The sequence below is a fragment of the Sporothrix brasiliensis genome (genome assembly GCF_000820605.1).
Source record: "Sporothrix brasiliensis 5110 chromosome Unknown Cont13, whole genome shotgun sequence".
NCBI classification, from domain to species: domain Eukaryota; kingdom Fungi; phylum Ascomycota; class Sordariomycetes; order Ophiostomatales; family Ophiostomataceae; genus Sporothrix; species Sporothrix brasiliensis.
In genome coordinates, this window is record NW_024467132.1 from 464,560 (window position 1) to 480,732 (window position 16,173).

Below are 16,173 nucleotides of genomic sequence, written 5' to 3' on the forward strand. Positions count from 1 at the left end.
TCGATGAAAAAATATCAAAAGGGCTAAAAACGCAAAGTGCGAAAAAGACCCAAAAAGCCAAAAGAACTACCATCGCCTCGGGCGGCTTTCTTTTCTATTTTTACAACAGTATCCTCTCACGCCGAAACAGACGCCATGCGGTAGCTCTGGTTGTGAGAACAAAGAAACAGACAACATACGGCAAATAAAAGCTGGAAACGCGGCAGGGCATTCCCGCGCATAGACGGCACTAAAGCTGTTGGGAGTTGTTCAGGGTCGTACGCCTTAGCATTAAGCCTTGAGCTTTCAGCTTAAGCCTGAAGGGGACTTCTAAACTCGGCGAACTGGAAGTTAGTTGACAATACCTGACGACACTTTGACAACGCTATGTTGTTCACAAACGGGAGCGGGCCAGGGACCTCTAGTGCTAACCAGCTGAAGGCCTCTGTATCTTCAGTGCGACAAAACACCAGCTGAAACGCCCTAAAGCAACGCATATAGCGCACGTAAGAGCTGTACTGGGACTTTTTTGCCACCCGGCTCCGGGTTCTTCCAGCGGGCTTTTTAGCGCTTTTTAGCGGCTTCTTAGCCAACAACGCAGATCACGGCACACTAACCGCCCGGTAAGGTGGCTCGGTGGTCGGCAGCATTTTTTACAGCCCAGAAAACCAGGGCCAGAGGCCTAGCAGGCACTAAAAGTGTAATATCATGTGCTCGACGGCGAGTCTGTGACCCAAAACACCCCCCAAATCCTCCAAGAAAGGCCTAACGTTTAGCGAGTCGCACCAAACTGGCATATCTGGTTAGAATGTCCGGAGCGTCCAAGAGCGAGAGCAAGGAGCCGATGGAGGTCAGAGAGCTACATAGAGAGTCAAGATATGGCCTCGAAACGGACGCATTGGGCATTGAGATTGGCCAAGAGCCAAGAGCCCGTGAACAGACGATTCTGGAGGACGACGGAGTATTGGTCGATCAACAATGATAACGCATGAGGGTGAGCATCGATGAGCATACGAGCACATGGATGAGCATATGGATGAGCATAGACGAGCATGATGTCGAGGCCGAGGAACGATCGTCGTGGCCTGGTGCATTGCCGGCAGTTTCTTGGATGTGCTAGCCTGGGGGCCTGAGAGCAGACGGTTTGCTGCGCCCTGACGGATTGCATCATTGCGTGTCTGGTATGGCTGAGCACTTTGCTCGTGTGAAACGACGAGATCCACGGCCCAGACAGGAAACAGGATGCGCAGAAATGCTGCCGAGAGGCAAACTTGTCGACGATCAACGCATAAACATTCAAGGACGCGCATCTCGGAGGGATCAGAAGATCAAGGACCAAGGACAGAGGGATCCACGGCAGGACCACTGGAACCAAGATGGACGGACAGCAGAGGACAAGCCGTGGCATACTAGCAGACTGGCAAAGGTTTCTTGGTTCTAGGTTCTTGGTTCTCGGTGGCAGGGTCTAGAGGGGACAGGATCGCTCAGCCACGGCCGTTATTTATGCGCAGGAAGAAACGTGTCCCACGAGAGAGGAGGCTGGGGGCGCAAGGGGAGGGCGTGTGTGTTTGAGGTTTGGGAAGATGAAGGCGATCGAGGCCGTCTTGTACATGTACTGCTGTACGCCGGAACACATAGGGTTGCATTCCCAGGAACGAGGGGGGTCCTTGTTCTCTGTGGATGAAAGAGGAGCCAAGTGAGGTCGACACTTCAGACGAAACAAGGGCCTTAGACGGCCACGACGAGTGAATGAAAACGGGTCCAAGGTTACGTATGGATGCCGTAAGAGAAGGAAAACAAGAAGGTGAAGAATGGAAGAAAAGAAGCGAGGGAGGCCGCGGACAGGAGGACAAAAGGACAAGAAGGAGGCATTGGAGATGGACACACCGTCGGTGAGGCTGGGGGTCGGCAGGACGAAACGACAGGCCGTCGACGACCGCGGAAAAATCGACACCATTCTGACAGCAATAGCCACGGCGGCAGCATTTGTGAGGTTTTAGTGAGAAGCCAATTCGCTTGTCGTCTCTGTCATTCCTAGCACTGAGGTCGTCAAAGTTACGGCGCTCTTTAGGCCTGCACTCCATTTTGCAGCGACGACGGACCGTGTGCTTCGCATCTATACGAAATACTCCGTATGTGGTGCCTTGAATTGCTTGACTTCATGGCAGACTTGCAGCGGGAGCGCAAAAGACGCCGTTTCACCGGTCTCTGCCGTGTTTGAAGCCAAACCGCTCTCCAGCCGTTCACAAGCCGTTCGCCAGCCGTTCGCTAGCCACGCAAGTCTGTAAATCCATCGACACGCTCACGTCCCTTGCCCAAAGATTCTCGAGTTTTGGTTTCTGGTTTCTCGTTTCTAGTGTCTATTCTGGTTTCTACGACATTGCTTTGGTTCTGGTCCCAGCAACTCGATCCCGCGTCCGTGTGTCATGATTTACGTCCCTTGCCGTCCATTACCGCGTTTTGCGTTCTGTGGTTTATTTGTGTTTACTAGGTGTGTCGAAGAGACAAAAAAAAAAAAAAAAAAAAAAAAAAAAAAAAAAACCTCTGGTCCACACAAGCAGCGTCCTTGTTGAATGCGACTGCATTGCATGACAGCGTCCCTTGCATATGCATGCTGTAGTCCGCCGTCCACTGGGTTTGCACTTTGAAAAGTAAAAAAAATGGGGCCAGGCTCTCTCTAAATGGCCAATATCACTATCACCAGCACATAAAACAGACGCGTATCATATCACTGGAAGCATTATTATATCACAGTCACAGTCACAGCAACTGCGGTCACTGCATAGTCACTACGCAGTGACTTCATAATCACAATCACTGCTGAGGAAAAGTCAAACGATCTCACAACCTCACAAAAGGTCGCCCAACACAGTGGACTGCCCCCTTGTACCTGCAGCTGAGAGAGAGAAAGAAAGATAAAGATGACGAAAAAGAACGCGAAAAAGAAATGGAAAACGCGCAAGATGTCAAACGCAAGCCGTGATGAGAACGAGTGATGACGAAAAAATGGCGCATGTTGGAGAAGAAGCGAGAAGCAGGTGTGATGGAGAAGGAAGGGTTTGTTTTTAAAGTTTTTTTTTTTTTTTTTTTTTTTTTTTTTTTTTTTTTTTTTGAGACATTGCATGAGCTGAAAAGCCTCCTTCTCACCGTATTTTTACGTTTCTTTTTTCACCATCTTTCTTTTGGTGTTAACATAAAGACATGAAAAAGGAAAGGAAAAGAAATGGCTGCTGTATTTGGAAATTTCTGTTGTCTTATGTCGAGTTTTGTTCTTCCTTTTTTTCCCTCTCTTCTATCTCCCGTTTGATCACTTCCCATTCTCCCTCGCAATCTTCTTTGGCAACCAACCACCCGCAACACACGGGCTTTTCTGCGCGTAATATAGGTTACCCTCCTACAGCCTCTTCCGACCTTTGATTTCGTAGGGGTATGAAAGAGGAATGTCAAAGAGGATTTTGCGGTATTGTTTTTTTTTTTAAACCACCACAGATCCAAAGTAACGTTAAGCAACGGATCACTGTCGTGTACTCACACATGACAGCGTTCTTACCTTGCCGAGTAATACGCGTCTGCCTCGCCTAGTTACCATCGCCCATTGCCCTTTGTCTCCGGGCCGAGTCTACGAAGGTGGGTCGTATCGACGACTATCTCGCACATGTTTGCATCCTGCGTCGTGTACTTCGTATAGAGTATCTGAGTACGACGTATAGGCGTCGCCATCTTTTCTTCGCGATAATCACTGTCTCGACGGGCAGCATTCCGCGCGACCTCCACAGAGGAGAAGAGGGGAAGAGGGGAAGACGAAGACAAGTAGAGGTTAAAGAGAAGGAGAGAAAAAAAGAAAAAGAAAATCATTTCAAAAATGGCGCTACCCCGGAAAATTGTGACGTTGGATGGGGATGCTAATAGAAAGGTGCTAGTGGAGGATGAATTGAACGGCAAAAGGCATTGCTTGGGGGGGAATAGACCCGAATAAGGCCGAGACGGCGAGAGACGTTCTGATGTGAGAAGACCACGCAATGAAGGCTTATCTCACTGCACAGTACAACGCTCTCCGCAGGATACGCCGGGAAAGGCGCCGTTGTCTCCGTGGCTCCGTGGGACGCCAGGAAAAGAGGGTATCTCATGTCAGCCTGTGAAGATGAGGAGGAGAGGAGGGGAGAGGAGAAAATTTTCAAGCGCAGGCAGGCAAAAGGCAAAAGTAGTGAAAACTGGGGAAAACTATGGGGAACCTTCTGGGAGACTGGGGAATGGCACCGTCTGGATGGAGAACACTGGGGCAGGGTAATATCGTGCGGACGCTTTGTTTAGGCGAACAGGCAAGTCGGGAAAGCGTGTCTACTTTCCGGAGTCTGCATGTTGAGATGCCTTTTCTTTTCGTTTCTTCGGCATTCACTATTTTTTCCCCTCTTGAGAACTACTCATTATTTCCTTGTGATCCTGCACATTCCTTCTGATCATCGCGGCGCATATTGCGTCTGTTCTGGGCCCCAGATATGGCGGAGAAAGAAACTAGACGAGTCGGTCGAGAAATCACCAAGGAACGCTAAAAAAAAAAAAAAAAAAAAAAAAAAAAAAACAAAAACCGAAAGCATACTCCTCAAACTGGGGAACCCTGGAAAACTTGACACCTCTGGGGAAGGCAACTTCCAAAGAGATTCCCTGGCTTCCATGGCTTCTGTCTTTGCTCTTTCACAAACTCACACCCAGTAATACCACACAGCCTCTCTTGATTTAGCGACACGGATGGTCCCTGCCAAGACCGCATGGACGATGAACAGGTCCGTGGACCAAGCACAAACAATGTTGAGGGCCTTTGGACGAGTTCCGGAGCAATTCCTCTCTGCTGCATGCCATTTCTTTTCGTCGGGATCATGTCTCCAGCCCATGGCCGCGAAACGATTGCCCAACACAGACCAAGACGGGCGGACAACGCAGATGAATACGCCGTGCTACGCCGTACACAGCTCGGGCCACTTGCTGGCTGGTGTTGATGTTCAGTGTGGAAATGGTAAAGTGCGGGCTGTGAACAGACACTAAACCACGAGAGACACGCCAGGCACTCTGGCACTTTGCCAGGCATTCGATTCTCACCGGGCAGTAGTGTGCAGTAGCGCAAGTGGACGGAGTGCAAATTATGCACCTCGCCGTTGGCATCGAGTGCCTTGTCTCCAAACACAAAGTCGGGCGTCCTCCAAGCATGTGTCAATGTGGGGAGGGGGATCGACGTCGTCTGTCTTCCAAATCCGTGCGGTTCGCGCGACGGTGTCGTCGTGCTGGCACGAGCAGCGTCCGGCACCGGTAGAACACTTGCGACTACTTCGTACCATGGCGGCGGCGGCCGGTGGGTAATGTCTTGAAGGGCAGTTGCATGCATTCAATGGCATTGTAGCTGGCGGGAGGTCCGTCGTGAGGTCCGTCGAGTGTTGCACCCTTTGCTGATGCCGATCTGCGTTGAAATGAGGAAGTGATGCGCAGAGACAACGGTCTGCCGGCCGGCTGTTGTCTGTCGCCTGTCGCCTGTCGCCTGTCACCCGTCGCCTGTCGCCTGTCGCCTGCCAAGCTCGCCCGTTTGCCGTTGCGACCGAGCCTGGGGTCCCATTTCCCTTGCATGTGTCTGCATGTGCAATCCATGCATGCTGTCGTACGAAGTAGCCATGGAGCAGGGCCATCTGCACGATAAATTTCGACCGTCGTTGGGTAGTAGGCGTTGGATAACGGAAAAGCCGCAAGCCGTTTGAGCTGACAATGTGCGACGTAATACTGACCGTATGGTGCTCGTGAACCGTGGACTTTTGGGTTTGTCGACGTTATCTTTGTCGTTGTTGCTTTCTTTTTCTCATTCCTTTTGTTGGCCCTTCCTGTTGCCCCTATCGCTGCTCACATCTTGTCTTGGACGGTATCACGCTCCTGCAGCAGAGAGGCAGGCAAGTGTCCCGAAACATCTCGTCGCAGTGCTGTGCTGTGTTGAGCAGATCGCCATCGACGGCCGATGGAAAGAAGACAGGGAGAGAGAAAGAGACAGACAAAGAACAGATGGGTGGAAATGTCGTTCCGGCAAGACCAGAACGCTTTTACTACTCCGCAGGCCACGGGGCCGAGTAGAGACGATCTTGCTCGAGGCCGTTGATCTCTTTTGACTTTGTGTGTATTGTCTCACCGTCTCGATGGTTGCCGTGAAGGCCATTGGCCATGTACGTCGTTCGTTGTTCGTCATTCGTGTTTTGTTTTCTTTTGTTGTTTTCTTTTGTTTGCCATTACGCGGCCGGATCATGTCCTCCGGGCCGATATGCACATTGCTGGCTGTATCTGTCTGTCTTTCATGTGATACATCGCCGTTGAATGTTCCTTTCCTTTGCTCATTGTTTTGGAGGAGGACTGACGTTGTCTTTGGATAGGATGGCGGTGCTGCTCTCAATGTTGTATGCTGGTGTTCTGTATATTCTTATCAAATCAAATCCTGACGACAAATACCTAGTGCACTGTTAGATGACAGCGGTGATTGTAAGATAAGAGATGGGACACAAGCAGTGAGAGACTGTGAGATGCCAAGAAAATGCAGAGTATTGACTCTTGCTCCACAACCGCTCAATGCAATTGCTTTTTGGGATATGTATGCTCGGATTCTTACATCTTACTCGCATCTAAATCTCCTGATGCTTCGGCTTGTGCTTGAATGTAAATTTTGTGACGTTTGGCCTCGTTCCCTATTGCCTCTGCCGTCTTTCCTCGGCATCTTCCTCCACATCTTGTCCCCGACGGACGTCGACAGGCAGTGGGAAAAAAGCCGTTCGTCCTGCAAGGGAGGCCAGAAGACGTCACAGTGTCCGGGACAAGTAGCAAGCGGGCGACACCTCCGGATAGAGGATGTGATGGTACTCCATATGATGGATGTTGATGTGGTCGACCGCGTCAAACTCAACCGAGACAAGACAGAAAGCGGACAAAAGGCAAGTTGCTAGTTGGCGTTGACAGGCAGAAATGTCTTGCATCGTTCCGTATGTTAGAATGTCTCTGCTTGTCTCGCTTTAGAGGGAGATCTTTGGCATGGCTCGGTATGTCTGCAGCCTGTCTGCCTTTTTTCGACCTTTTCAACCTTTTCAACCTTTTCATCCCTTGCATCCAAGCCGCCCGGTCGGTCTTGCGCGGTCTGCCTTTGGGGCCTCGTCGAGATCTTGTCTGGCGTTCATACTTTGTAAATCCATCTGCAGGTCTCACCTGGCGTCTTCCGCTGACCTGTCGCCTCTCGCTTGTGTCTCACTTTGTCGCTTCCGTCCACGCCCCCTCTACCGCCCGCCTCCGCCGGTGTCGTTCCCACCCCCGCGCGCCCTCGCTTCGCTTCGCCTGCCGCGCCGTTGGTTCCCCCGCCCTGTCCGCCCTGTCCGCCCTGTCCGCGCCCGTGGTCTGAGTCGTGTGTCTCGGATTGCGAATTCGTGGATTGGGTTGGCGTTGGTCACCAATACCAATGGTGCGGCAGGGAGGGACCTTTGTCGGCCCTCGCTGGCACTGGCTCTCCCTTGCCTCTGTGCGTGCCTTGATGCATGCCTGTCTCAGTTCTTCTGGAGCGTTTCAAGTTTTGCTGTTTTCCTTTTTTCCTTCTTTTTTTGCTCTTTTTGGTTTTCGATTTTTTCGACTTTCGATTATTGACTCTCGATTTTCGACTCTCGCGACACCCTCTGCGACAAATAGCAGTTGGGTCAGGTTCCTTCCCCTCCCATCGTCGACAACGTGACACCATCCTCCTCCCTGCCTCCATCGACAATGCTCCACCATCCGACGATGTGCATCGTGCATGCCGGGAATGCACGCGCGACAGTGCCGTACGCTTGTAGTAGCAGTGCTTTGAAAGACAGGACTGCCATCCAGGGTTTGCCCGCCAAGTATCGTGCGGTGTGGGAGGGATGCAGACAAGATGGTCGGCGACCGCACCAGCAAGCACGACTGTGGATAGAGGGCTGAAGGCTGAAGGCCAGTGGTTGATGGCTGCCCTTGCTTTGAATCCCGCCGTAGCCTATCCCTCCCATGATGGTTTGCAATGGTTCGCGATGGTTGCGATGGTCGCAATGGTTCGCAATGGTTCTTGTGATGGCTTCCCCATTGGCTCTGTGATCATCAACTACTTGCTTTTGCCCCCCGCCACGACGTGGCTCCCTTCCTTGCGTGATTTAGTCGCCATTCATCGATCTGTTTGTTGACCGACTACATGATAGCCGTTGCCACTCGTCTCATGAAAGCAAGCCGCCGACTAATGGTAAAGAAAGACAAAATGGCCCAAGTTGAAGCTGAATGCCTACGTCGTATGCCAGATGGTGGACCGTGGGTGTTGGATTCGTCGGCTGCCTTCTGCCCATTACCCGCCCCCGAGCCCTCTTTAGTGTACATCCTGCCAGTGCCATGCAAGCTGAAAGGTGAAAGGACCGTACTTGTGTGCACAGAGAGGGGTCGGTTCTAGATGCATCAGCCGGCCAATTATTAGCGGCCAGGCACGTAGATCCAGACGCCGTCCCGTGAGAGTTGCCCGCGAGACCCGATTCCAGACGAGAGGGCCACTTTGGATGCAACTCGTCAGGCCAGCGCCGAAACTGATAGGCAATGAACCGTCATGTGCATCGTGGGGTGGTCAGTGGACATTGAGAAACGGAAGCTAGTCGACGAGACTCTCTATGCAAATAGACGATTGGTAGAGAGCAAGGAACAAGAACGCTCAGATAAAACGCAATGAACGCATTGAGCAAGATTTCCAACCGTGTGTCTAATGTTACATGGATATATGTCCAAGAGTATGTCCGAAATTGTTGCCAATGTAGCCAATGTAGACAATGTAGCCAATGTAGCCAATATGTGTCCCAAAAAACAGTAAATCAAATGCGACTTTCTCTCCTGGCATTCGCTATTGCTCTAGTCGATCTGCCAGGTCCAGCCAAACGCGGCACCGCGCCGACTGGTCGTCCGGCACCGTCTCCATGGCCTGGTGCCCGCCCGTGTAGACGACGAGTCGCTGGCGCCGGTCGGCGTCGGTGCGCTCCTCGGGACGTCCCCACGGCACCCAGTCGGCCGCGTGTGGGCTCTTGTGCGTGTTGGGATCGAGGGTGCGCACAAATGAGATGAAGTAGTCCATCATGACGGGCACCAAGCCGGGGTTGCCATTGCGGTCCTCCTCCGGCGACGTGGAGCCGTCGTCCGGACGGAAGTAGCTGGCGGGCGGACAGCAGATGACGTTGCGGGGCCCAAAGACGGCGGCGGCGTCCATCATGTGGACGGTGCCGAGGCCAGCGGCCATCAGGCCGGGGTCCTGCATGGCGTAGCGGTAGGCAAAGAGGGCCGGTCGAGGTGCCGCAGATTTGTTTGTCGTCGCCGCGGCCACGGCATCCAGGGTATTGACCGCGGGACAGACAAACGTCACCTCGCCGTACACGTGCGCAAGCGTCGGGAACCACGGCGCATGCTGCGGCACGGCCGGCGCCTGGGGGTAGTGCTGGGCAATGACAGAGGCGGCTGTTCCCGCCTCGCCGGCCGGGCCCAGACCGGGGTAGTTGCTGACGATGAAGCCAACGACGTCGTCTTGGCTGGCGGCGTTGGCCACCAACAATGTGCCTTCGTCCGAGGCCACGCCGTACAGCATGGGTACACGCACATAGCGTCCTTGCCGGAAGAGGACAGAGGGCCGGTCGACAAGCAGGTCGCCGTCCACGCAGGGGCCCCAATAGAAGCCTGCAATGCCGGGTCCCTCGGTCGATGCATTCCCGCGAAACTGGAACGACGACGGGACATTGGCACGCTGCTGGAGCAGCTCGACGGGCGTCTTGCGCAGGCACGCGAGAGCATCGCCGACGGCCTTGTCGTCGTCGTCGTCGTCGTCGTCTTTGCGGTCCGGGCACACGGCGTGGACGGCGCGCCAGAACTTGTAGGTGACGTCCGCACACGTCGGCAGCGTCGGCACAAACACAGACTGGGCGACGACGCCCACAAACAGGCCGTCGTCGCGGCCACCATAGGCGACTGTGTGCAGCGCCACCGACCCCGCACCGGCCGAGCCACCATGCACGACGACGTGCCGCGGGTCGCCGCCGAAGCGGTGGATGTGCTCCTGCACCCAGGCGAGCAGGGCGCGCTGGTCGAGCAGGCCGGCATTGGGCACGACGTCGGCGGCTGTGCCGGGCGCCGCCAGAAAGCCGTACAGGCCCACCCGGTAGCTGAAATTGACAAAGACAACGTGGCCGCCCGACCGTGCCACCACGTCGGCGCCGTCAATGTTGGGATTGCTATTGGCAACGTAGCCGCCGCCCTGGATAAAGACCCAGACGGGAACGCCTTTGGCGCTGGCCGTCTCGTCGGCTGCAGCTGCGTCGTCCATGGCCGACGCGGGCGCCCACACGTTGACAAACAGACAGTCCTCGGCCTGCCCGCTGCCCGGCGCTGGATCCGCACCCATGCCCAGGCAGATTGGCCGGAAGTCCGTGGCCGCCTGCGGGGCCGTTTCATTGTCCGGTGGCGCGGGTGCCTGCCAGCGTCGCGCGCCCACGGGCGGTGCAGCATAGCGCATGCCCAGGAACTTGTTCACGGCGATGGGGCTGGCACGCGTATCGTGATCGCTGCCTCCGTTGCTCGAGGGTGGATACACGTTTGGGAGCCGCGTGCCGGCGTAGTGCGCGTAGCCCAGGTTGACGCGAGGACCAACGCCGCCGCCGTCGTTGTCGCCGTTCTTGTGCCGGCGGTCGATGCCGGCCGCAATGGCCAGTGCAAAAAGGAGCACAAAGGTGATGACGCACAGGAGGCCGGCCGTGCGGCGTCGGCGGCGTCGGAGGTGCTCGTTCTGCTGGGCCCGTGTCGTGCCTGCGCCGGCACCGCCCCGCGCCAACGGACCGCGCTCGCTGCTGTGGCGACTGCTGCTGGCGTTGTCGCCGCCGCTGTCATCGAGGTAGCTGTCGCCGTCCGCATGCCCGTCTGCGCTGTCCAAGTTGCTGTCCAAGTTGCTGTCGACGTCGTCGTCAAACTCGCCTTCGTCGTGGTCGTCGTGGACATTGTCGCCGCCACGCCCGTTCGACGGACCGCGCGACAGCAGCCGAATCGTCTCGGCGGCGTGCGCGTCCGATTGATCCGCAGCGATGCGTTTTCGATCGGCCATGCCGTCTGGTCTGCGAGGCTGCTTTTTAGCCGCGTCAATTGTCATCCGCACAGGCCGTGCAAGCCCGTTGTTGGTCGAAATGCGGCATCAAGAGATCACGAGGCGCAGTTGCTGTTGGACATTCCAACGTCTCGATAAACACAAACTGTCGTGTGCATTAGAAGAATCCACACTAAGCATCCACGTCGATCTTGGGTGTGTGGAGTGGCCATGCTGCCCCTGACCCCCTATTCGCTCCTTCGTTCCTGCTGTTTTTGCAAACATCAGAGCAAGACATGGGAAAGGAAAGAGGAAATCCCATCAAGAAGGAAAGAGCAACTGTGCGACAGATTTCCAGGTCCTTTAAGCAAGTATCTATTGTATGAGAAGCAATGTGAATCCTATCACATGTCGTATAGCTCATTGATTGCCATTTTTTACTTTTATCTCACATTGGCTGGTCCTCGTATCAGGACGTCAGCGAGGTGGCAGTTCTGGTGCGGCGTCGGAGCATGCTGCTATACGATGTATTGTAAACCCGGATTTCCTAAACGTTCTTAATCTTTCGACTGGTTTTAATGTCTAGAGTCTGGTGTCCTCTGCCATGCTGGTTTTCGGGACGATTATTCAATGCCGCTTTTATCCAGCCCGTCCTGCGTCTGGGCTGTATCGACCGGATTACGTCGTAGCGAGAGAAACTGCGTTTTCCTGCTCTTTGTGAGAGCAAGGTTGCTATATTTTTTTGTCACATCTCGCCGTCTCTCGCGTTCATTGTTTTCGCTGATTTCGTATGGCATGGCTGGTATTTGTTGCACTGTGAACGAGTCTCGTGCCTCTTCATATCGTTACCTCCTTACAAGGTCGTGTTGACCACGGTACCTCAGACCTGTTCTCTAGCCTTGGTGTTAGAAGGCTCTCTATTTTGCTAGTCGGCTTACCGGTAGCGGTCGTTCCTATACGAAATAGGTGCTCGAGCCATCCAAGACTTGTGCCGATTCCATCACATGCCGCGCCCGCCCCGTCTTTGACAGTTTTCAAGCAGGGCTAGCCTGTAACAGACCCCGCCCTTGAGATAGTGCACCTGTCCAAGCTTCACTTCACCAAGCTTTGGCGCTTCTTGCAAGCTCCAAGCTCATTGTCGAATTCCGCTAATAAAATAGCCACCACGCTCGAATTTGCGCGTCCTTTCTTTCGTTTCCCTGTCGCCATTGACTCCGGACTGACGTGCTCCACGCTACTGTTCTGTGTTCTGCATCGTTTCTTATCGTTTCTTGTCGCTTTGTTCCTCCCAATCAACTGCAAGGCTGTCGACACTGCATTGCAGAGATACACAAGCCAAACCTCGATGAGATTCGCTCTTTCCTTGCGGCGTGTGCACCCCCTGCTACTGCACTTTCCGTCACGCCTTCCCGCCACGCGGACGTATCTTACGACATCCTCCGTACACATATCCACACTCGGACGGCAGGCGCTGGCCAACATCATTTGTCTGTGCTCAATCGCCCTTGCCCCGTCATTGTTCTCTCATTGTTGTCCTTCTTTCCCCGCCAGCCGCGTGCCTTGCGTGCTGGGCCTCCCCTGCCCTTTCCCTGGCTCGCACGTCCCGGTCTTTCCTTTTTCAGACTTTTCGCTTTTTTATTTTTTTATTTTTTTTTATTTATTTTTTTATGCTCCCGGCATAACGGCGTACTGTGTACTGTGTAATCCATTTTCCTTTCTCTCCCCCCATTTCCGCACATCTGTCGTGCTTTGTGTCGGGTGGGCAGGACTGCCGGCACCATTAACGGGAGAGAAAACTCGAACAGACCCGTATTTATACGACATATTGCAGCAGTACCCGAGTATTTCATGACCCGCCATGGCCACTGCTCCCACTGCTGCCACCGCTGATCCTCGTCTTGTCTCTGGTCCTCCACCGACGTCTTCTTCCTCGCAGCACGCAGAAGCTCAAGTTGAACCTCAAGGACATTCTTTGACCTCGATCCCGACCTCCACCTCGGCACACGACTCGTCGCAGAACCGACCAGACGAGCTCCCGTCGATCCCTCCCCCCGTCCTCTCGGCGCCCTCGTCACCAAGATCCGCCTCGGTTGTCTCGTCCGGCGAAGGCGCCTCACCCGCGTCACCTTCTTCGCCAACGACACGCCCAACACGCGGTGCGTCTACGTCCTCGTCCACCGGCTCTATTGGACGCTCCGGCCTCTTCAACCGCAGCTTGTCAGGCATCCGGCGAAAGGCCACTCAAGACCGTTTGGATGAGATTCTGGAGGCAGGTTTTCCTTTACTTTTTTTTTTTTTTTTTTTTTTTTACCGTTTTTCCTCTCGTCGCCCGCGACTTGCTCCGTTCATCCACACATCGTCTAACACACTGGGACAGACGGCCCGCAACCGCGCCGAAACCTATACTGCGGCAGCCCCATCTGCCACGTCACCCGACCGCAACCGACGCGCCACCTTCCGCATGGAACCGCTCCTCCGCAACCAGTCCGCACCGGGCGCGTTTGCCGGCATTGCCGAGCAGTACGAGAGCGAGAGCGCCGACGAGACAACGCGCATCAACCGGCGAGGCAGCCACGGCCTAAACTACCAGACGACGTCGGAGCCCGCGTCGCGGTCTTCCCACTCTGGCCCACGGGCGCGGAAACCAGGAGGGAACGAGAGCGGCCAGGGGGGCCAGGGGAGCCAGGGTGATGGCAGTGGCGGTGGGGTGCCAAGAGGAGGATCGCGCGCGGCGTCGGTGCGGAGCAGAAGCAGAACCACCAGCGCCGGCGCACCACCACCACCTCCGCCAAGCAGCCGCTGGACGGACTTTTGGGCCGGCTTCCAGTCCGTCGAGCTCGAGAACAAGGGCAGCGTCGCCCGCGACCACTTGGCCCTCGAGCGCACCTTTTTGGCGTGGCTGCGCACGTCGCTCGCCTTTACCTCCATTGGCATTGCCGTCACGCAGCTGTTTCGTCTCAACACGTCCACCGATAGCAACAACAACAACAACAACAACAACAACAGCGGCTTCCACCGGCTGCGCAATGTCGGCCGTCCGCTGGGCACCGCGTTTTTGGGAATCAGTGTGCTTATTCTGTTTTTGGGCTACCACCGCTACTACCAGAGCCAGCAGTGGATCCTAAAGGGCAAGTTCCCCGCGAGCCGTGGCACCATCCTGATTGTGTCGCTGGTCGCCTTTGCGCTCATGGTGACGTCGCTTGTCGTGGTGGTGGTCGTGCAGCCGACCTAGCGGCGCGTCTACGAAGCAGGGCGTGCGGGAGGCCTTGTCCTTGTTCTTATTCCTTGTTCTTGCTTGGATTGTACATATGTCGCGGCATTGTGCTTTGGAAGGGCAGCCTGTCCAAGGACAGATGCTCACTCGAGGCCGGCGTTCTTGTTGTGCATTTTCAGATGGATATCCTCGGGAGCTTGTAGCATCGCAATTGGCGCATCAGCGGCCACAGGTGGTCGTGGCTACAGAGTTCGACGGCTGTGTGGAACGCTTTCTTGTCTGTTTTGGTCGTTTTTGCTTAGCACGTATTTTTGGACAATTGCATTATCGACACTCTGGCATTTGCTCTTATCACTGCCTTTTGGTTACCACCGTTTCGAACCGAGCTGCATTCATCTGATGAGCTTTGGTCGATCTGTGATTATCGCTGCATCGTGCATACGTCGTGCATGAGCTGCGTGTTGATGCAGGCGTCAACGCCTTCGGCCAGTTCAGGCCAATCACGATCGACATTCACTTTTTGATGATGCCCCTAGACTGCGGCTTGCAGCCAGTCCAGGCGTTGCGCAGATGCACATGCAAACTCCGATGCTTTTGAGCCGCATCTCGAGAATACAGACGAGCCTGGCCCATTTGGCAGCTTGGTTTGACACGTGCGACGTGCGACCGAACGTGGAGGGTGCACGGGACACCGCCCAACTGGGTAACCGGCCTGGCCCTGCTGGCCGTATGGGGAAGCGGAATGGCGCAACGTGTGTGCCGGTCAGCCGGGCAGATGACAAGGAGGTTGCATTTAGCGACCGCGTCTAAATGGGAATATGCTTAAAGTGAGGGGCTTGCTTGCCAGGAGGCCCGGAATAATCTACCTTTTTTTTTTTTTCTTTTTTTTTTTTTTTTTTTTTTTTTTTTCGTTTTCCTGTTTTGTTTGAGTCCAGTTTACTTTTAATCGGAGGCATTGTTGGAGACATTTACTGTCTTTGTACGTCCTCTGCCGTCTGGTTCATATGTGCAGATCACAGCCAGGGGTCACTGTTGATGAAGGAACCAGGACGGGAAAAAGGAAAACGTGGGGTGTTTAATATTATCGTGAGGTTCAACAGCCAGGTCCGTCAGCATGAGTATGCAAAGGAGAGCTCGAAAAGGACACAAATCTGTCAACGGAGGAGGTATGTCGTCTTCATTTTTATATTCAAAAGGGATATCGGTCCAATACCACCTATCGCAGACAATTCATATTCGTTTTACAGCCACGATCAACTACGGTGAACTCCGCAGTTATTCTCTGTGGGATGACAATCTCATCGCCCCCGGCTCTCCTCGACTCCTGGAGCCTGACGCTGCAATGAGCATAGTTTCGGTCCCAGTCGAGCTTGGTGCATGACGTTGCCAACAGCCACTTTACTGGCCAATTTACTAGCCACGTTTTTCTCTTCCCCGTCCATGTCTGAGCACCAAAATGGTCACCGGGATCTACGGGAATGACGAATGGTCCCTCCTCCATTGGGATCGTGTTCTCATCATTAGGCCTCCGCCTCTGCCACTTGTCTTGCCTAATCGTCACTGTATGCATTTTGCACGTCGCCTTGCCTTGACTGTGTCGTCACGCGGGATGCGCTGGCTGTAGCCACAGTCAAGGATGTTGTACGTGTTGGTTGTACGTGTTGCCTGACCCCTCAAAACAGCCTTGGCTTTGCTGACGATTGAGTCTCGGTGACTGGGTCTTTCGCCAGCCTCTTACCTTCTGTACGTCCCAACTCGTGACAAGTCCCATCACCAAACGGGCCGAAGACATGCGGTCAGCATTTTATTTGTTGTAAAACACTCGAGACAAAAGCAAGACATTGTGCAAGAATATTGGATTGTGGGCATTTGCTCG

At 54.3% G+C, this 16,173-nt stretch overlaps 2 protein-coding genes across 2 annotated transcripts; one reads left to right on the forward strand and one right to left on the reverse strand.

Annotated features, from left to right (window-relative positions):
• Window positions 1-8,869: 8,869 nt before the first annotated feature.
• SPBR_03435 (uncharacterized protein) lies at window positions 8,870-11,104 on the reverse strand (the record flags this gene model as incomplete). Its single annotated transcript, XM_040761726.1, has 1 exon — window positions 8,870-11,104. The coding sequence occupies one exon, from the start codon at window positions 11,102-11,104 to the stop codon at window positions 8,870-8,872; it is 2,235 nt and encodes a 744-aa protein (XP_040623148.1).
• A 1,837-nt stretch (window positions 11,105-12,941) lies between these two features.
• SPBR_03493 (uncharacterized protein) lies at window positions 12,942-14,315 on the forward strand (the record flags this gene model as incomplete). The annotated part of the gene is made up of 2 exons (XM_040761784.1): window positions 12,942-13,356; window positions 13,498-14,315. 2 exons carry the CDS (start codon window positions 12,942-12,944, stop codon window positions 14,313-14,315), a joined length of 1,233 nt encoding a protein of 410 aa, XP_040623149.1.
• Between the last annotated feature and the right edge of the window lie 1,858 nt (window positions 14,316-16,173).